At 44.5% G+C, this 22,770-nt stretch overlaps 1 protein-coding gene across 1 annotated transcript; it reads right to left on the bottom strand.

The window, feature by feature from the left end:
* Positions 1-18,281: 18,281 nt before the first annotated feature.
* Positions 18,282-22,060, bottom strand: LOC123087530 (cleavage and polyadenylation specificity factor subunit 3-I). The gene is made up of 5 exons (XM_044509564.1): positions 21,770-22,060; positions 21,586-21,683; positions 21,451-21,496; positions 21,198-21,347; positions 18,282-20,266 (listed from the first exon to the last, which is right to left on the bottom strand). Exons 1-5 carry the CDS (start codon positions 21,917-21,919, stop codon positions 18,632-18,634), a joined length of 2,079 nt encoding a protein of 692 aa, XP_044365499.1. The 5' UTR covers positions 21,920-22,060; the 3' UTR covers positions 18,282-18,631.
* Between the last annotated feature and the right edge of the window lie 710 nt (positions 22,061-22,770).

The raw sequence follows: 22,770 nt of genomic DNA, 5'->3' as shown, positions 1-22,770 counted from the left end.
GACCAGGCACGAAGGCACTCTGGTTAGGCGAGATTATATCAGGAAGAACTATTTTGAGCCTATTCATTATTACCTTAGAGACGAGCTTGTATACCACATTACATAGGCTTATTGGTCTCATATCATTAATCTTCATTGGATTGTTATTTTTCAGGATTAGCACAATAAGTGTATCATTCCATCCCTTTGGCATGTTTCCTCCCCTCGGAATATGAAGCACTTCCTTGACCACTTGTTCTCCGACAATTTTCCAAAAAAAATTGAAAAAATAGCAGGCATTCCATCGGGACCCGGGGCCTTAAGGTCACCCATACAATTTAGTGCTGCTTTAACCTCTTCTTTAGTGTACTCAGCACACAAAATGTTGTTCATGCTCTCAGTCACCCTCAGTTGTACAACATGCATAACTTCCTCGCTGTTGCTCCCTGTCACCGTGGTGGAGAAAATGTTCGAAAAGTAGTTTGCAATATGTTCCTTCAGTGCATCTTCCCCTTCTAGCAGCTTCCATCATCCCTCTGTAATTTTTTAATTGTGTTTCTCATTTTCCTTTCAGAGGCAAAGGCATGGAAAAACAACGTACTTTTGTCCCCAGATTGTAGCCACTTTACGTGGGCTCGTTGTCACTAGAGAGTATCCTACTGGTGTTCAAGGTGGTCCAGTTTCTCTCAAAGAAATTGTTCTGTTAAAACTTGGTCTTGGCTGATGTCGCCCCTTCTCACTTCTTCCAAGTCTTTCTTTTAAAAAATTATTCTTTTCTGAAGATCTCCCAACACATTGACATCCCAGTTTTTCAAGTCACCCGCAACCTTGCTCAGCATACCTTGAGTAGTAGTGTCCCCTCTCAGCCTTGTTGTGGCACAGGCATTCTTTACAATGGCCTCACAATATTCCTCTTGTAGCCATCTTGCCTCGAATCTAAAATTATGTGCTCTTTTCCTAAACCTTTGTGCCCCAACGGATCCGTCTATGTGGATAATCACGGGGCTATGATCTGAATGGCGCGGGTCGCCATTCACCACTTTAAAGTGTGGGAACCTTGTACACCAACTTCTCGAACCTACCACTCTGTCTAGCCTTTCCTTTATGTAGGCTAGCCTCCCAACTCTGATTGCGCTAGGTGTACTTATCTCCTACATAGCCTAAATCCTTAAGGCCACAATCATCAAGAGCCATTCGGAATCCCTCCATTTGACTTTGTGCTCTAGCTGGCCCTTCCTTCTTCTCATGGTTAAACAATATTTCATTGAAATCGCCTGCACATAACCATGGAAGGTTCAATTGTTGCTTAACAATGCGCATGAGCCTCCAAGTTACTTTCCTTCTATCAGTAGATGGTTCCCCATAAATACATGTGAAGTGCCATTTGAAACCATCTTTTTCTATCACTTCCGCATCAATATGATATCTCTAGTAGTTATGCAACTCCAACCTTATTTATTTCTTCCAAAACAAAGCTAGTCCTCCACTTTTCCCTTCAAGGTCTCTTACCACCATATTGCTCATTCCCAGCATCCACTTGAATTTCCCATTATCCTCTCATCCATTTCTGTTTCAGACAAGAAGAGGATGTCGGGGTCCTCCTGCTTTTGGAGGACCAGAAGCCCCCAGACGGTCGGGCCATTCCCTAGTCCCTGGCAGTTCCAAGCTATTATTTTCATTTTGATTCATCGGGTTGTCCTTGCAGCCCAGGGTTCTCTCCATCTGTTTGTATGTTTCCTTCATTTCCCTCTTGCGTTGCTACCTCGCCATCAACTTCCATTCTAGCTCTCTTCAGTATCTCTGCTTCCAAGTCTACATTCATCACATCAGCATTTCTCTTCTTCAGAATAGTCTCAAAGGGCTCTTTTTTGTAGCTTCTCCTTCGTTCTTTCACGTCGCTTGAAGGTGTCAAGCTTCGGGATTTTACCTGACCTGATTCCCCTATTTCTTTCCTCATTATGTTCTATTGTGGAACGTGGTAATTTCAAAAAAAAATCATACGCACACACAGGATCATGGTGATGCATAGCAACGAGAGGGGAGAGTGCGTCCACGTACCCTCGTAGACCGAAAGCAGAAGCGTTAGCACAACGCGGTTGATGTAGTCGTACGTCTTCACGATCGACCGATCCAAGTACCGAACGTACGGCACCTTCGAGTTCAGCACACGTTCAGCTCGATGACGTCCCTCGAACTCCGATCCAGCCGAGCTTTGAGGGAGACTTCCGTCAGCATGATAGCGTGGTGATGGAGATGATGATGCTACCAACGCAGGGCTTCGTCTAAGCACCGCTACAATATTATCGAGGTGGAATATGGTGGAGGGGGGCACCGCACACGGCTAAGAGATCAAGATATCAATTGTTTGTCTATGGGGTTCCCCCTCGCCACGTATATAAAAGATGGAGGGAGGAGGAGGCCGTCCCTCACAGGGCGCGCCCAAAGTGTGGAATCCTACTAGGACTCCCTAGTCCTAGTAGGATTCCACCTCCCACATGGAATAGGAAAAAGGGAAGGGAGAAGGAGAAGGAAGGAAGGGGCGCCCCTTTCCCTAGTCCAATTTGTACCAGTCCATGGGGAGGGGGCACGGCCACCCTTGAGGCCTTTATCTCCTTTCCCGTATGGCCCATTAAGGCCCAATATGAATTCCCGTAACTCTCCGGTACTCCGAAAAATACCCGAATCACTCGGAACCTTTCCGATGTCCGAATATAGCCTTCCATTATATCGATCTTTACGCCTCGACCATTTAGAGACTCCTCGTCATGTCCCTGATCTCATCTGGGACTCCGAACAAACTTCGATCATCAAATCACATAACTCATAATACAAATCATCACAGAACTTTAAGCGTGCAGACCCTACGGGTTCAAGAACTATGTAGACATGACCGAGACTCATCTCCAGTCAATAACCAATAGCGGAACCAGGATTCTCATATTGGTTCCTACATATTCTATGAAGATCTTTATCGGTCAAACCGCATAACAACATATGTTGTTCCCTTTGTCATCGGTATGTTACTTTCCCAAGATTCGATCGTCGGTATCTCAATACCTAGTTCAATCTCGTTACCGACAAATCTCTTTACTCGTTCTATAATGCATCATCCCGCAACTAACTCATTAGTCACAATGCTTGCAAGGCTTATAGTGATGTGCATTACCGAGAGGGCCTAGAGATACCTCTCCGATACACGGAGTGACAAATCCTAATCTCGATCTATGCCAACTCAACAAACACCATCGGAGACACCTGTAGAGAATCTTTATAATCACCCAGTTACGTTATGACATTTGATAGCACACAAGGTGTTCCTCCGGTATTCGGGAGTTGCATAATCTCATAGTCTGAGGAACATGTATAAGTCATGAAGAAAGCAGTAGCAATGAGACTGTAACGATCATAATGCTAAGCTAACGTATGGGTCTTGTCCATAACATCATTCTCCTAATGATGTGATCCCATTCATCAAATGACAACACATGTCTATGGTTAGGAAACATAACCATCTTTGATAAACGAACCAGTCAAGTAGAGGCATACTAGGGACACTTTGTTTTGTCTATGTATTCACACATGTACTAAGTTTCCGGTTAATACAATTCTAGCATGAATAATAAACATTTATCATGAAATAAGGAAACAAATAATAACTTTATTATTGCCTCTAGGGCATATTTCCTTCAGTCTCCCACTTGCACTAGAGTCAATAATCTAGTTCACATCACCATGTGATTTAACACCAATAGTTCACATTGCCATGTGACCAACACTCAAAGGGTTTACTAGAGTCAGTAATCTTAGTTCACATCACCATGTGATTAACACCCAAAGAGTACTAAGGTGTGATCATGTTTTGCTTGTGAGAGAAGTTTAGTCAACGGGTATGCCAAATTGAGATCCGTATGTATTTTGAAAATTTCTATGTCTATAATGCTCTGCATGAAGCTACTTTAGCTAATTGCTCCCACTTTCAATATGTATGCAGATTGTGACTTAGAGTCATCCAGACTGGTGTCAAATCTTGCATCGACGTAACTCTTTACGACGAACTCTTTATCACCTCCATAACCGAGAAATATTTCCTTAGTCCTCTAAGGATAATTTTGATCGATGTCCAGTAATCTACTCCTAGATCAAAAATTGTACTCCCTTGCCAAACTCAGGGCAGGGTATACAATAGGTTTGGTACACAGCATGGCATACTTTACAGAACATATGGATGAGGCATAGGGAATGACTTTCATTCTCTCTCTATCTTCTGCTGTGGTCGGGCTTTGAGTCTTACTCAACTTCACACCTTGCAACATAGACAAGAACTCTTTCTTTGTCTGTTCCATTTTGAACCACTTCAAAGACTTGTCAAGGTATGTACTCATTGAAAAAAAACTTATCAAGTGTCTTGATCTATCTCTATAGATCTTGATGCTCAATATGTAAGCAGCTTCACCGAGGTATTTCTTTGAAAAACTCCTTTCAACCACTCCTTTATGCTTTCCAGAAAATTCTACATCATTTCCGATCGACAATATGTCATTTACATATACTTATCTGAAAGGCTGTAGTGCTCCCACTCACTTTCTTGTAAATATAGGCTTCACCGAAAGTCTGTACAAAACTAGATGCTTTGATCAACTTACCAAAGCGTGTATTCCAACTCCGAGATGCTTGCACCAGTCCATAGATGGATCACTGGAGCTTGCATATTTTGTTAGCACCTTTATGATTGATAAAACCTTCTGGTTGCATCATATACAACTCTTCTTTAATAAATCCATTAAGGAATGCACTTTTTCTTAACCATTTGCCAGATTTCATAAAATGCATCAATTTCTAACATGATTCGGACAGACTTAAGCATAGATATGAGTGAGAAACTCTCGTCGTAGTCAACACCTTGAACTTGTCGAAAACCTTTTGCGACAATTCTAGATTTGTAGATTGTAACACTACTATCAGCGTCTGTCTTCCTCTTGAAGACCCATTTAATCTCAATGGCTCGCCGATCATCGGGCAAGTCGATCAAAGTCCATACTTTGTTCTCATACATGGATCCCATCTCAGATTTCATGGCCTCAAGCCATTTTGCGCAATCTGGGCTCATCATCGCTTCCTTATAGTTCGTAGGTTCATCATGGTCAAGTAACATGACCTCCAGAAAAGGATTACCAAACCACTTTGGTGCGGACCTTACTCTGGCTGACCTACGAGGTTCGGTAGTAACTTGATCTGAAGTTTCATGATCATCATCATTAACTTCCTCACTAATTGGTGTAGGCATCACTAGAACTAATTTCTGTGATGAACTTCTTTCCGATTTGGGAGTAGGTACAATTACCTCATCAAGTTCTACTTTCCTCCCACTCACTTCTTTTGAGAGAAACTTCTTCTCTAGAAAGGATCCATTCTTAGCAATAAAGATCTTGCCTTCGGATCTGTGATAGAGGGTGTACCCAACATTTTGGGTATCCTATGAAGACACACTTCTCTGATTTGGGTTCAAGCTTATCATGTTGAAACTTTTTCACATAAGCATCGCAACCCCAAACTTTAAGAAACGACAGCTTAGGTTTCTTGCTAAACCACAGTTCATACGGTGTCATCTCAACGGATTTAGATGGTGCCTTTTTTAATGTGAATGCAGCTGTCTCTAATGCATAACCCCATGATAGTGGTAAATCGGTAAGAAACATCATAGATTGCACTATATCCAATAAAGTATGGTTATGACGTTCAGACACACCATTATGATGTGGTGTTCCAGGTGGCACGAATTTGTGAAACTATTCCACATTGTTTTAATTGAAGGCCAAACTCGTGACTCAAATATTCGTCTCTGCGATCAGATCCTAGAAACTTTATTTTCTTGTCACGATGATTTTCCACTTCATTCTGAAATAATTTGAACTTTTCAAATGTTTCAGACTTATGTTGCATCAAGTAGATATACCCATATCTGCTCAAATCATCTGTGAAGGTCAGAAAATAACGATACCCGCCGCGAGCCTCAACACTCATCGGACCGCATACATTGGTATGTATTATTTCCAAGAAGTCAGTGGCTCGCTCCATTGTTCCGGAGAACGGAGTCTTAGTAATCTTGCCCATGAGGCATGGTTCGCAAGCATCAAGTGATTCATAATCAAATGATTCCAAAAGCCCATCAGCATGGAGTTTCTTCATGCGCTTTACACCAATATGACCTAAACGGCAGTGCCACAATTAAGTTGCACTATCATTATTAACTTTGCATCTTTTGGCTTCAATATTATGAATATGTGTATCACTACGATCGAGATTCAATAAACCATTTATATTGAGTGTATGACCATAGAAGGTTTTATTCATATAAATAGAACAACAATTACTCGTTGACTTAAATGAATAACCGTATTGCAATAAACATGATCCAATCATATTTATGCTCAACGCAAACACCAAATAACATTTATTTTAGGTTCAACACTAATCCCGAAGGTAAAGGGAGTGTGCGATGGTGATCTTATCAACCTTGGAATTACTTCCAACACACACTGTCACCTCGCCCTCAACTAGTCTCTGTTCATTTCGCAACTCCTGTTTCAAGTTACTACTCTTAACAACAAAACTAGTATCAAATACTGAGGGGTTGCTATAAACACTAGTAAAGTACACATCAATAACATGTATATCAAATATACTTTTGTTCACTTTGTCATCATTCTTATCCGCCAATTATTTGGGTAGTTCCGCTTCTAGTGATTAATCCCTTGCAGTAGAAGCACTCAGTTTCAGGCTTCAGTCTAGCTTTGGATTTCTTCACGGGAGTGACAACATGCTTGTCATTCTTCTTGAAGTTCCCTTTCTATCCCTTTGCCCTTTTCTTGAAACTAGTGGTCTTGTTAACCATCAACACTTGATGATCTTTCTTGATTTCTACCTTCGCCGATTTCAGCATCGCGAAGAGCTTGGGAATTACTTTCGTCATCCCTTGCATATTATAGTTCATCACGAAGTTCTAGTAATTTGGTGATAGTGACTAGAGAACTTTGTCAATTACTATCTTATCTGGAAGATTAATTCCCACTTGATTCAAGCAATTGTCATACCCAGACAATATGAGCACATGCTCACTGGTTGAGCTATTCTCCTCCATCTTGTAGGCAAAGTACTGTCAGAGGTCTCATACCTCTTGACACGGGAATGAGTATGAAATACCAATTTCAACTCTTGTAACATCTTATATGCTCTGTGGTGTTCAAAACATTTTTGAAGTCCCGGTTCTAAGCCTTAAATCATGGTGCACTAAACTATCAAGTAGTCATCATACCGAGCTTTGTCAAACGTTCATAACGTCTGCATCTGCTCCTGCAATAGGTCTGTCACCTAGCGGTGCATCAAGGACATAATTCTTCTGTGCAGCAATGAGGATAATCCTAAGATCACGGACCAAGTCCGCATCATTGCTACTAGCATTTTTTAACTTAATTTTTTTCTAGGAACATATCAAAAATAAACGGGAAACTACATCGCGAGCTATTGATCTACAACATAGATATGCAAATACTATCAGGACTAAGTTCATGATAAATTAAAGTTCAATTAATCATATTACTTAAGAACTCCCACTTAGATAGACATCCCTCTAGTCATCTAAATGATCAAGTGATCCAAATCAACTAAACCATGTCCGATCATCACGTGAGATGGGAGTAGTTCTCAATGGTGAACATCACTATGTTGATCATATCTACTATATGATTCACGCTCGACCTTTCGTTCTCCAGTGTTCTGAGGCCATATCTGCATATCCTAGGCTCGTCAAGTTTAACCCGAGTATTCTGCGTGTGCAAAACTGGCTTGCACCCGTTGTATGTGAACGTAGACCTTATCACACCCGATCATCACGTGGTGTCTCAGCACGAAGAACTTCGCAACGGTGCATACTCAGGAAGAACACTTATACCATGAAATTTTAGTAAGGGATCATCTTATAAAGCTACCATCATACTAAGCAAAATAAGATGCATAAAAGATAAACATCACATGCAATCAAAATATGTGACATGATATGGCCATCATCATCTTGTGCCTTTGATCTCCATCTCCAAAGTACCGTCATGATCTCCATCGTTACCGGCATGACACCATGATCTCCATCATGTTGATCTTTATCAACGTGTCTTCACATGGTCGTCTCGCCAACTACTGCTTTTGCAACTATTGCTATCGCATAGCGATAAAGTAAAGCAATTATATGACGCTTGTATCTTATACAATAAAGAGACAACCATAAGGCTCCTACCAGTTGTCGATAACTTTAACAAAACATGATCATCTCATACAACAATTTATATATCATCACGTCTTGACCATATCACATCACAACATGCCCTGCAAAAACAAGTTAGACGTCCTCTACTTTGTTGTTGCAAGTTTTACGTGGCTGCTATGGGCTGAGCAAGAACCGTTCTTACCTACGCATCAAAACCACAATGATTTTTCATCAAGTGTGTTGTTTTAACCTTCAACAAGGACCGGGCGTAGCCACACTCGATTCAACTAAAGTTGGAGAAACAGACACCCACTAGCCACATGTGTGCGAAGCACGTCGGTAGAACCAGTCTCGCGTAAGCGTACGCGTAATGTCGGTATGAGCCGCTTCATCCAACAATACCGTTGAATCAAAGTATGACATACTGGTAAGCAGTATGACTATTATCATCCATAACTCTTTGTGTTCTACTCGTGCATATAACATCTATGCATAGACCTGGCTCGGATGCCACTGTTGGGGAACGTAGTAATTTCAAAAAAATTCCTACGCACACACAGGATCATGGTGATGCATAGCAACGAGAGGGGAAGTGTGTCCACGTACCCTCATAGACCGAAAGCGGAAGCATTAGCACAATGCGGTTGATATAGTCATACGTCTTCACGATCGACCGATCCAAGTACCGAACGTACAGCACCTCCGAGTTCAGCACACATTCAGCTCGATGACGTCCCTCGAACTCCGATCCAGCCAAGCTTTGAGGGAGAGTTTCGTCAGCACGATGGCGTGGTAGCGGTGATGATGATGCTACCAACGCAGGGCTTCGCGTAAGCACCGCTACAATATTATCGAGGTGGAATATGGTGGAGGGGGCACCGCACACGGCTAAGAGATCAAGAGATCAATTGTTTGTCTATGGGGTGCCCCCTGGCCACGTATATAAAGGATGGAGGGAGGAGGAGGCCGGCCCTCATAGGGCGCGCCCAAAGTGTGGAATCCTACTAGGACTCCCTAGTCCTAGTAGGATTCTGCCTCCCACATGGAATAGGAAAAAGGGAAGGGAGAAGGAGAAGGAAGGAAGGGGCGCCCCCTTTCCCTAGTCCAATTCGGACCAGTCCATGGGGAGGGGGCGCGGCCACCCTTGAGGCCTTTCTCTCCTTTCCCGTATGGCCCATTAAGGCCCAATACGAATTCCCGTAACTCTCCGGTACTCCGAAAAATACCCGAATCACTCGGAACCTTTCTGATGTCCGAATATAGCCTTCCATTATATCGATCTTTATGTCTCGACCATTTCGAGACTCCTCGTCATGTCCCTGATCTCATCCGGAACTCCGAACAAACTTCGGTCATCAAATCACATAACTCATAATACAAATCGTCACAGAACGTTAAGCGTGCGGACCCTACGGGTTCGAGAACTATGTAGACATGACCGAGACTCATCTCCAGTCAATAACCAATAGAGGAACCTGGATGCTCATATTGGTTCCTACATATTCTACGAAGATCTTTATCGGTCAAACCACGTAACAACATATGTTGTTCCCTTTGTCATCGGTATGTTACTTTCCCGAGATTCAATCGTCGGTATCTCAATACCTAGTTCAATCTCGTTACCGGCAAGTCTCTTTACTCGTTCTGTAATGCATCATCCCGCAACTAACTCATTAGTCACAATGCTTGCAAGGCTTATAGTGATGTGCATTACTGAGAGGGCCCAGAGATACCTCTTCGATACACAGAGTGACAAATCCTAATCTCGATCTATGCCAACTCAACAAACACCATCGGAGACACCTATAGAGCATCTTTATAATCACCCAGTTACGTTGTGACGTTTGATAGCACACAAGGTGTTCCTCCGGTATTCGGGAGTTGCATAATCTCATAGTCTGAGGAACATGTATAAGTCATGAAGAAAGCAATAGAAATGAAAGTGTAACGATCATAATGCTAAGCTAACGTATGGGTCTTGTCCATCACATCATTCTCCTAATGACGTGATCCCGTTCATCAAATGACAACACATGTCTATGGTTAGGAAACATAACCATCTTTGATAAAAGAACCAGTCAAGTAGAGGCATACTAGGGACACTTTGTTTTGTCTATGTATTCACACATGTACTAAGTTTCCGGTTAATACAATTATAGCATGAATAATAAACATTTATCATGAAATAAGGAAATAAATAATAATTTTATTATTGCCTCTAGGGCATATTTCCTTCATGTTCATCTTCCTTCCGCTGGCTCCTCTCCTTTTGTTCCTGGCCAATCTTCCATTCTGCTAAGTTAGCTTTTGGCATTTCCTTTTCCTGGGACACCAACTAAGAATCTGCAGGATGTGTGGTCTTTTTGCAGGGACTAGGTCTCAGGTTTATATTTGTAATCTCCCTTGACTGCTTGTTTTCCTCAAAACACTAACGCCTTGCCTTTTACAACTCTATTCATATCATCCTGAACTGGCTTTAGGGGGCTAGTGACTTCTTTCTCTTCTCCTCGTCTTTCTAATTTATCTCAATTCATTCCTGTCGGTAGGCTCTTCCTCCAAGATGGACCGTCGCTCCCTTGTTTACTCCCCTTGCTACCTGCACTATGTGTGGTCCAAAACTCTGCCCGATCACTTGAGTTCCTACTCTGTTCATCATTGGAACTTCCGTTGGACATGATTGCGCGCAGCCAAGCACCAAACTGTCTATCACCTTCTCTTCTAGTCCTAGACGGGCAAGCCCTTTCTGTATGACCAATAATACCACAATTGTAGCAAAAATCTTGGAGATGCTCATACTCAAATGAGACAATTTTCTTCTTCTTCTTATTATTATTATTATTCTCTATATCCTCAGAAACTTGCCCCCTGCTCCTCTTCTTGTTCTTCTTCTATTTCTATGGTTATAAACCTCATAATTGTTAAAACAGAAGGTTTGCAGTTCGGCACACCTCAATCAAGTGGCCTTTGATCTCTATTTATACAACAGAGTACATGATGGATAGCTACAAGTGATCGTCACAGATCGTAACAAAATACATAGGCTTGCGCTACAAGTTGTGCAGATTCTAACCTCCTAATCTATCCTATACGAGATACATATTCGGTTGTTTAACACACCCCCTCAATCACAGCCGGAGAGGTTGAGATTGTGTCTAAAGAACCGAAGCTGTTGGATACCAATAGGTTTAGTTAGTCCATCTGCTAACTGGTCTTGCGTGGGAATGAACCATATCTCCAAGGCCTTACTCGCGACACGTTCTCGAACAAAGTGAAAATCAACCTCTATATGCTTCGTCCGTGCATGAAACACAGGGTTAGCAGAGAGGTACGTGGCTCCAAGGTTATCACACCACAGAACTGGTGCGCGTGCCTGGTAGATCCCGAGTTCACCAAGCAAAGACTGTAGCCATATTATTTCCATTGTAGAATTTGCCAAAGCCTTGTATTATGCTTCCGTACTTGACCTTGCCACTGTGACTTGTTTGCGTGAACTCCATGAGATAAGATTACTTCCATAGAACACTGCAAAACCACTAGTGGACCGCCTGTCATCTGAGGAGCCTGCCCAGTCAGCATATGAAAAAGCACTCACTAGAAAAGACTTGGACTTGTGAATATGAAGACCAGTGTGCGTAGATTGCTTCACATACCGAAGGATCCTCTTAACTATTGTCCAGTGTTCATCTGTGGGCTCATGCAAAAACTGACATACCTTGTTGACCGCAAACGAGATATCTGGACGAGTCAACGTGAGATATTACAAGGCTCCAACCATGTTGCGATATCAGGTGGTGTCCTCGGCAGAAAGAATGGTACCTCCACCACGTGAGAGCTTCTTCGTGGTTGCCATAGGTGAAGTAGCTGGCTCATACCTGCTTTGGTTAGCAAGTCAACTGCATACTTGCCTTGAGACAGGACAAGATCCTCCCCTGATCGCCTCACTTCAATGCCCAAAAAGAAGTGAAGATCACCAAGGTCCTTGAGAGGAAACTCGGTGTGTAGATCATCAATCAGACGGGTAACAGTTGAAGGGGATGAGCTAGTAATAATGATGGCATCGACATAAACCAGCATGAACATAGTAACTCCACCAGAATGATACACAAAAAGTGATGTATCAGCACGGGAAGGTGTAAACCCCAATTCCTGTAACCGGGAACTGAGACGGGAGTACCAAGCACGAGGAGACTGCTTGAGACCATAAAGTGCCTTGTCCAACTTGCAAACATGATGCGGAAAGCGTGAGTCAACATACCCAGGAGGTTGTCGCATGAACACATCCTCTTCCACAATACCATGCACGAACGCATTCTGGACATCCAGTTGGCGAAGAACCCAGCCACGAGAAACTGCAAGTGACAAGACCAAACGAATAGTGGCGGATTTAATGACGGGGCTGAAAGTGTCCTCGTAATCAACACCATATCTTTGTTTGAAACCTTTGGCAACCAAACAAGCCTTGTAGCGATCAACACTACCATCAGCATGCCGCTTAATGCGAAACACCCATTTGCAATCAATGAGGTTTTGTCCTGGAGCCGGAGGAACAAGATGCCAAGTGCGGTTTCGCTGAAGCACCTGGTATTCTTCATCCATAGCAGCAGCCCAAGATGGATGCTCCAAAGCAGCAGAAACAGACGTGGGCTCCACATCAGGATTCACGGTGACCAGAAAACCACGTTTGTGTGGATTGTACGAAATCGTACCATCAGTACGGACGAGGGGTTTTTGCACCCCAGCCTACGAGCGTGTGCGTACACCAGGAATGAAAAATCCTATTCGCCGCTCGCTGCGGCAAACTGTCGAGCGATCGCACAGGGGCAGCGCAGCAAGCGACAGAAATGGGCCGGCCCACACATAATGCGTTCAAACCGGTTTTGGGAACCTTCCAGAAGGTTCCCTGAACCGGGTTTTTTTTTCTATATCGTTTTTATGTGGTTCTTTTTTGGCTTTCTATTGTTTTTTTATTTCTCTTTTTTTCGTTTCTGTTTCTTTTTCATTTTTTCGTTTTTTTTTCTTGTTTCACTTTCTTTTTCAAGTTTACTTTTTTTTAGAATATGTTCTTGGTTTTACAAAATGTTTATGATTTTCTTTTTTATTTCCTTTCCTTTTCTTCTCTTCCTTTAAAAAAATCAAAAATTTAAATTTTGTTCGTGTTTCCAAAAAATGTTCTCAAAATTCAAAATTTGTTCTCGTTACATAAAAAAGTACAAAACTTCTAAAATTCAGAAAATGTACTGAATTTCAAAAAAAAATTCACATATTCAAAAAATGTTCGCGCTTCCAAATTTGTTCGGGATTTTTAAATATTTCTCTCCGTTTCAAAATATGTTTTCAAGATTCAAAAAATGTTCGTGCTTTAAAAAATTGTTCGGACTTCCAATTTTGTTCACATTTTCCAAAAAAAATCATGCTTCCAAATTTGTTCGGGATTTTTAAAAATTGTTCTCTATTTCAAAAAAAATCTCGAGTTTAAAAAAATGTTTGTGCTTTAAAAAATTGTTCGCGCTTCCAAATTTGTTCGGGAGTTATCAAAATTTGTTCTCAAGATTCAAAAAATGTTCGTGCTTTAAAAATTGTTCGCGCTTCCAAATTTGTTCTCCATTTCTAAATTTGTTATGAAGATTCAAAAAATGTTTGTGCTTCAAATTTGTCTTCAAGATTCAAAACATTGTGTACAAAAAATATACACTTTTTTTGTACAGAATATGTTCCTGTGTACAAAGTATGTTTAGAAATGAAAAAAATGGTCGCACTTTTTCAAAATATACACTTTCAAAAAAAATCTACAATTTCTTTTAAGATGTTCACTACAGTGTGTAATTATGGTTGCACGGTTGTACTAAGTTATTACGTTTGTTGCTAGTACAAGGAATGCTAGTCAGGTGGAGTGGCTGGGAGCATGTGCTTCGAATTTGTAGGTCGCAAGTTCGAGTTTCCATCGCGTTTCCCTTCCCCCTTTTTGCTTTCTTTTCTTACCACCGGTACAGCACGATGGGCCGGCCCAGTCAGGCTGCGCCCCTGTGCACGGCGACGACATTTTGACGCAAAGCGCGTCCAATAGGAGCTCCCACCAGGAACAGGTGGCTCCACGCGAGAGGCCGCTTCGTGGGTGGGCTGATCGCAGGGCCCACCGTGGTCGGCTACAGTCTACAGAGGAGGCCGCGGGTGGCGCGGCATGTAGGCCCGTAGTGCAGGCGCCAGCGGTGGCTGGCAGGCCACGCACACGGGCGGCAGGGACCGAATCCACTCCGGGATCCGCAGGCGCACAAGGACTGGCGATGGGCGAATCCACGCCGGGATCAGCGCCGGCCAGATCGTCCACGGGATCCGGAGTGGCAGGTGATCCGGGATTTTCTGCGGCGAGGACTTCCTGCACATGAGATACAGTATTGATCGGGAATAGACACGGTATTGCCCGTTTCTTCTGTTGGCGCATGTAAATTTCTACGTCCCATAGATTCAGGGGAGAACACAAGAATTTCATCATGCAATTGATCGGGAGATTTTCTTGGTGTATCAACAGAAAAGGGAAAAGATTTTCATCAAATATCACATCGCGGGAGATATAGATGCGGTCAGTAGAGACATGGAGGCACCGGTAGCCTTTGTGCATCACGTTGTAGCCAAGGAAAACGCACCATTTTGAGCAGAATTGAAGTTTGCGTTAGTTGTATGGGCGTAGGCAAGGCCAACATGCACACCCAAACGTGCGCAAAAAATTGTAGTCAGGTTGCTTTCCAAACAATCGCTCAATGGGTGTAGTGTTTTTAATGGTACGAGAAGGGATGCGGTTGATTAGAAAACAAGCAGTGAGAAAAGCCTCGTCCCAAAAACGAAATGGCATAGACGCATGTGCTAGTAGTGTTAGGCCAACATCAACCACATGGCGATGTTTTCTCTCGGCAGAGCCATTCTGTTGATGAATGTGAGGGCATGAAACATGATGTTCGATGCCAAGTTGACGAAAAAAAGGAGTTGAGTTTTTCATACTCACCCCCACCCCCCAATCTGTTTGCATGCAGAGGATTTTTTTCATTTAGTAGGCGTTCAACATGAACTTGAAACTCAAGGAAAGTGCGATAAACATCAGCTCGAGACTTAAGACAATAAATCCACGTAAATTTACTGAAATCATCAATAAAGTTAACATAGTATTTGAAACCCCCAGAGGAGGTGCACGCAGGCCCCCATACATCAGAGAAGACAAGTTCAAGAGGTTTGGAGGAAGATTTATTGGACGAAACGGAAGCTGATGACTATTTCCCTGTTGACATGCATCACAAACAGGGATTTTATTTTTATTGGACTCGCGAAGAAACTCTAAATTTTGGCGATGAAGGGCTTGATCTACCACCGGAGAAGCTGGATGGCCTAGACAGTAATGCCATCATGTGTGGGTTTGCTTGACAGCGGAGAGAGCTTGTTGTGTCCTGCCATGACTACCGGTGACAGGATAGAGGCCTCCATCAGTGCCCCCTCAAAGAAGAACCTTCCTCGAAGCCCGATCCTTAGCAAGAAAATATGTAGGGTGAATTTCAACACAAACATTGTTGTCATTAGATAGTCTATTGGTAGATAGCAAGCTCCTGGTTGCTTGAGGGACATGAAGAATATTGCGAAGGAGCAGAGGTCTATAGACGTACGAATCTGAGATGAACCAACATGGGAAATTGGCATACCTGATCCGTTCTCTGTGTGGACTTGATCCTTGGCGGTGTACCTCTCATGCATCGTGAGCTTGTCTAGGTCTCCGGTGATGTGGTCCGTGGCCCCAGAGTCCAGGTACCACGCCGGATCGTAGCCTTGGCCGGTGGAGGCATTGTTGGCGGAGCGCTCCTTACGGACGAAGGAGTGGTCGAAGCGCTTGTAGCAGTCGAAGACATCATGGCCGTGGCGCTTGCAGAGCTGGCAAAACACGTCAGCGTTCTTACCACCATTGCGGCCTCCGCCGCCGCTGTTGCAGGAATTGGTGTGGTTGTGATTTGGGTCGCCGCAGTTGTGGTTGTGGCCGGTCGAGCCGCACATGCGGTGATTTCCACCGCCGCCACCACCGACGCCGTTGCGGTTGCGGTTTCCACCCGAGTTGCGGCCGCGCTTGCCATCGCCGCCACCGCCGTTGCCGCCGCCGGAGTTGCGGCTGACGTTGTTCACTGAGGAGCCGCCTGAGCCGGGCAGCTGGAGCACATGATCGTGATGCTGATGACGAATCTCGAAGTCGAGCATGTGGGAGTAGAGATCGTTGAGGGAGATCGCGTCGGCCCTCGTGGTTACCGAGGTCACCAGCGGGTCGTAGCTCGAGCCGAGGCCGGTGAGGAGGTAGATGACGATGTCCTCCTCATCCAGCTGCTTGCCGGCGGCTGCAAGGGCATCCGTGAGCCCTTTGACCTTGGTGAAGTAATCCATCATGCTCATGTCGCGCTTCTGGACCGTAGCAAGTTGGCGACGAAGCTGCATCACATGCGCCCTGGAACGGGTCGTGAACGTCCGCTCCAGAGCACTCCACACGGCTGCAGAAGACGGTAAAAACAGTACCTGCAGAAGCGTGTTGTGGAGAGCGTGGAGAGGAGAAAGCTGAGGCAGTGCTGATCCCGTGTCACCCACGAGATGTACTCCGGGTTGGGTACCGGCGGCGCCCCTTCCTCACCGGCGATGACCTTGTCAGGAGCCGGCTCGGATCCATCTGCGATGGCCATCCAGTGGGCACCGCGGAGCGCTGGGAGGATTTGAGCCTTCCAGAGGAGATGGGTGTCGTGGGAGAGCTTCACCGTGACGAGGCCGGTGAGGGATGGCGAGGCATGGGAAGATGAGGCCATGACGCCGATGGACTGGGTGCTGAGCGCACCGGTGGTGAGTGTCGTGATGGCGGCTGCTATGGTGGACGAGGTTTGGCTGGGGAACGTCGTCATCTACTCCCTCCGTTCCGTATGTAGTAGTCATGTGAAATGTCTAGAAAGACAAATATTTAGGAACGGAGGGAGTAGATGGGAAGAGGGAGGTGTGATACCATGTTAAAACAAAAGGTTTGCAGTTGGGCACACCTCAATCGGGTGGCCTTTGATCTCTATTTATACACCAGAGTACATGATGGATAGGTACAAGCGATCGTCACAGATGGTAACAAAATACATAGGCCTGCGCTACAAGTTGTGCAGATTCTAACCTCCTACCCTATCCTATACGAGATACATATTCGGTTGTTTAACAATAATAGGAACTGTTATGTCCATCTTCACTTTGATTCACATAAATAATACTCCCATTGCACTTCCATTATCGTCCAAATCAACATCCAAAAATTCACCAATTTGATCACCCACACTAGTTCCCCTGTTTTTTTTTCTGTGCTCATCATTCCCATTGGTATGCCATATGCTCTCACCCATATAGGAATCGACTTAAATTCATAGTCACCTATAGTTTTGCTTGGCACAAAATCTTCCATCACAAGTAAATCTTTGCTATGTTAAACATCCAGGGCCCACCTCTCATTGCTTTGTTCTTGCTCACATCATCATGAAACTGAAACAGGAAGCGATTTCTACCCAGACCCTTGCATTCCACTCTAGAGAAAGGGCAGCAAGCACCACTTAACGCTCTTCATAAATACTCTGCTTTTGCTGGTCTTTCAGACAAGAGATTACCCACAGCCTGAAGCTTAATCACCTCCAGGGACCAAGACTGTTTCTTCCCTATCTTGATGCTTTTCTTTTCTGTGTCTGTGAGTTTGAGATTTCTTCACCGCGCCTAAATGTGTGCTCTAACACTCTGACGGGGAACCACCTGAGATGCTTAGATCACACACCTGCTGCTGGGGATTGAGAGGGGACGGAACAAATCTGGAGCTTTTTGGTGGAACAACACGTAACACAGCCTGCTAGTGCTTTGTTCAATCACGAGCCCTAGGAAAAGTTAAAAGGCATTCTCATGGCTTCAGCTCAGGAGGCCGACACACTCCACCAAAGAAGACTCACTCGACAGGATGTGCATAGATACAAGAACACCAACATCAGAAACTCAAACTGATGATCGACACACACGCAAGTTTAAACAAACAGAGCAGCTCCATCAGCTCAAATTTAGTGCAAATCAGAGGATTGTTCAAATATCTTCTACAAATTGTCCAGAATGCTACAACTCGATCATGTTCCAGAGGCAGTAAAACGGGCCTACCTGATCATCTAGCAAAGCACAGCAGCTCAAATTTAGTGCAAGTGAGAGGATTCTTCAGATAACTTCTAGGGACTACTGATCATCCAGTAAAGCACAACAGGCAGTAGAATTACATTTCGCTCAAGATTAGAACGGCCGCGTAACAACACGTAACACAGCCTGCTAGTGCTTTGTTTAATCACGAGCCCTAGGAAAAGTTAAAGGCAGTCTCATGGCTTCAGCTCAGGAGGCCGAAAGCGGGATCGGTCTCACCGCACCCTGTATGCGCCGGAATGCGGTCTTGATCCGTTCTTTCAGCCCAGCGTTCTCGCACTCGACATCACCGCTCCTGCCATCCAAGTGCGCGACGTCTCCATCCACAGTTATAACAAGCTTCCCTTCCTCTGCAACTTTAACGTCGCCGAAGAGCGATACCATCAGAGAATACACCACCTTACGCGCCACCTTCTCTGTTTCTTCTTCCGTCTTCACCGCTTCTTCGATCGGAACAACCTTCGGACCCTCACGGCCAATGTTCAAGATCATGGCCACCACCGAGTCAGACACCATGTCGCTTATGGGATCAGACGACCACTGCAGCGTCACGTACCTCTCTGAATCCAGGCGGATGGCCACCCTCTCGTGAACAGTCAGTGTTGGAACATCTTCTTCAGCTGATGATTCCACGCTCTCGTATATTTGCTTCAGTCTGTACTTGATCACCTCAAAAGAACCAGAATACGGGACAGCTATCCGCTGAGTAATGTTGGCAGTAGACAGCTGAGTGTACACACGGAGGTCCTCAGGGGCCATAATCTGGTATGTGAAGCCCTTCTTCACAAGCAAGCCACTGACCGTGTCTCCCACTTCCGGTACCTTCTCTGCCAGTCTGCCAATTGTCTTGGCCATTTTCTCAGAACTAAAGTACATCTCTACTGATTGGCAGTTCTTGGGAGACACAATTTTTGTGTTTGTCCCATCAAACTGGGTGATAAGTTTCTGCTTAAGCCTACCCATCTCATTTGCTTCTCCGTGTACAAGTATAATGTTGGGTGGGCGAAGCTCTTCCAAGAAGCCGCTTGTCTGTGGAAAATCAGCATGAGCTGAGAAGGAGATGTAGAAGATCTGCATATTAAGAGGAGCAGTGAGCCCGTTTGCTAGCGTCACTTCTCTCGGTTCGTTGATGATGGTCTTTGCAAGCGAGCCTTCCACAGCATAACCTGGAATAACACATGTGTTCTTCTTATCTGTGCACCACTTGTCAAAGAGCTGCCTGGAGAGGCCGCTTTGGAGGCTACCTGGACTTGCCATCACCACTGACGGACCCACATCATGGAAGTTGTCTATGCTATTCAAAGGGTCAATATGCTTGAAATGGAAGGGATTGGACTGTGCAAACTGATTCCTTATCCTTTCATTCATGGAGTTTATGTATGTCTGGTACACAGCCATGCACTTCTTCGCAAGAGGGGAGGCATAATAGATTGGAATCTTATGGAGCTCTGGGTGGTTAGACCAATACTCATCCAGGATAAGCAGCAGTTCCTGTGCTCTACCAAGAGCGAATGCTGGGATAAGAACACGGCCCCCTTGAGAAACTGTGTTGTGGATGGCATCAGTGAAGCGCTTCTCTCTGACATGGCGGGGTTGGTGTTGCTGCACACCGTAAGTTGACTCGATAATGCAAATATCAGGGGAGAACTGGGGTATCTCAGCAGCTTTGAGGTGACGGTCTTCTTCACGGGAGTAGTCACCAGTGTAAAGAATGCGAACACCGGCAATATCCACCATGAACATGGCAGCACCAAGTACATGGCCAGCAGTATAGCACCAGAAGCGTATGCCATTTACTTCCAATGTCTGGTGGAAGTCTATGACCTGCATGACAAATATATGTTAACGCATTGTCAATTCTCCCTGTAAATTAAGACTTCAGTTGGAATCATGCATTATCTGTAAAATCCTGGTATTTTGAAAGAAACAGCCAGGTATTAGAGTTCTTAATTTTAACCAACAGTCCAACGACATTTAAATGTTTGGCCTATTCAGATTCAATGATGAAAAACATAAGCATGCCTAGGTACTAAGTGATAGCAGAACACCTAGCCTTAAGCACTGCTATGTGTGTGCTTGGGCAAGATAGGACAGAGGCATAGGAATTTAGCTGGTAAATTAAGACTTCAAAATCCTCACAGGCAGAATTATGCATTAGCTGGAACCAAAAAAAAAAACTGGTATTTGGAAAGAAATGGCCAGATACTATAAGATTTGTAATTTTAACCAATAGTCCAATGACATTTAAAATGTTTGATTAGTCAGAATCAATGATAAAAAAACGCTGCTAGGCATGCACTTAAGCGTGCCTAGGCGCTAGGCGATGGCAGAACACCTAGCCTTAAGCACTGCTCGTCATGAATTTAAGCGTGTCTAGGCACTAGGCGATAGCGGAACACCTAACCTAACAACCATGCACTTAAATGTGCGAAGGCGTGTACTTAGGCAATATAGGCACTTGGCAGAGGAAAAAACCAGGAATTTCAGTTTAAAATATCAACCAGGCATATAGGCAACAAGTCCAGCTTCTTAAATGACACAGTACTATCGTTCTCTGTTTCTGATTGGATCACTCTTCTTCCTTTTCTTTTTCCTCTACTCAAAAAATGTACAACCAATTTCTCTACCGGCCAGTCACTATCTATCATCATCTAATAAGCAACAAATACATCGTATCAAACAACAGGGATTAAGCCATTCGCATTCATTCGATTCACATCTGCCAGAAAGACAGAGATAAGCGAAAGGAAGGTACCTCGATTTTGTCCATGGAGCGGATGATATCCTGTTCGTCGAACAGCATATCTTCCACAGACACCTTGCTGACCTTGACGTAATCGGAGAGCAGCAGCCTGTAGATGGCCTTGGTGGCGTGGGTCATGAACACGCGGCCCTTGAACGTCGTCTGCAAAACAGGGCAGAGCAGAGCATAGCAAATCAGACACGAAACGGCAATAACATCGGCGGTTGCAATATAAATCAGCAAGCAGCCTAGCATTTTTGCTTACCTTCTCCAGGAAGTAGGGGAGCGAGGCGGCGTGGTCCAGGTGGAAGCTGCAGCACAAATTGAAGGCGGAAAATTAATCAGAATGAACGCCAGGAGAAGGTGGGGGTCAAGAGAGGGCGACTAGTTGGAAACTTACTGGGTGACGAGGAGGACGTCGATGGCGGAGGGGTCGATCTCGTCGAAGTATGGGAGAGCCGCCATGCCAGAGTAAGCCGGGTGGATGCCGCAGTCGAACTGGACCAGCGGTGAGCAAGTCAGATTCCCCGAACAGAACAGAGGAGGAAGGTAGGGTTTGGGGGAGAGGGGGAGGGGGTGCTTACGAGGACCGTGCGGCCCTTGAACGTCATGTGGACGCAGGAGCGGCCGACCTCGCTGCCGGCGCCGAGCGGGGTGATCACCATCTGGTCGCCCTCCCTCCCGCCCGTCGCCGGCCGCTTCCCCGCCGGCGGCGCCGTCGCGCAGGATGCCATTGTTCTGGGCCTTCCCCTTTCCCAACAGAGAATAGGAGGAAGAGGGGCGGCGGCGTCCGGCGGCGGCGACGGCGAGGACGGGTCCGGCGGCGGCGAACCCTAGCGCTCGATTCCGTCGATGCGAACTGGACTGAACTGACCGCCAGGGCGGGCTATGTGGACTCTCTCCCGGACCCGATTCCGAGTCGCCGCGGGGAGACCGAATCGGGCCGGCCCATCAGCGAGTCGCTCGCTCGCACGCTCCGGATTTTCTTTTTCTTTTTTCGTTTTCTCTGGTTTTTCCTATGCTTTTTCATTTGTTTCTCACCGGTTTCCTCGGTTTTCATTTTTTTTCCTTCGTTATACTTTGTTTTCATTGGTTTTTCCAATGGTTTTCTTGGTTTTCTTCTTTCTTTGCTATACTTTTGGTTCTTTTTCTTTCTTTCTTGGTTTTCTTCGTATTCCGTGGTTACTTTGCTTTTCTTTTTTATTTCTTTGTCGGTTTTAACCAGTTTCCTGTTTAGAACACATGTCTAATTTTTGCCAGTACACACTGCACATGCTTAGCGCACACGTGAAATATTTTTTAATACACTTTAGACATTTTCAAACATATGATGTACGTTTTGTTAAATACATGTTTTTGGACACTTTTTTGAATGCATGGTAACATTTTTTTAAATACACGTTGTACATTTTCTAAAATGGCAAAAAATACTTTTTTTCTAGACTACATGAACATTTTTTACATTGTATAAACATTTTAGAAAAAATCACGCGCATTTTTTGGAAACACGCCAATATTTATTTAAAATGTCGTGATATGTATTTTAATGAAAATAAATACTATCTTGAACCTACCAAACATTGTT

Source organism: Triticum aestivum, chromosome 4A (assembly GCF_018294505.1).
Source record: "Triticum aestivum cultivar Chinese Spring chromosome 4A, IWGSC CS RefSeq v2.1, whole genome shotgun sequence".
Taxonomy (NCBI): Eukaryota; Viridiplantae; Streptophyta; class Magnoliopsida; order Poales; family Poaceae; genus Triticum; species Triticum aestivum.
This window is presented reverse-complemented; position numbering and strand designations above follow the sequence as displayed.

Excerpts from the sequence above, each read along its gene's own strand:
- LOC123087530 (XM_044509564.1), bottom strand. The coding sequence starts at position 21,919 with ATGGCATCCTGCGCGACGGCGCCGCCGGCGGGGAAGCGGCCGGCGACG. Across the intron at positions 21,684-21,769 it reads TCAAGGGCCGCACGGTCCTC|TTCGACTGCGGCATCCACCC; the intron begins GTAAGCACCCCC and ends CCGCTGGTCCAG. Across the intron at positions 21,497-21,585 it reads GACGTCCTCCTCGTCACCCA|CTTCCACCTGGACCACGCCG; the intron begins GTAAGTTTCCAA and ends TTTGTGCTGCAG.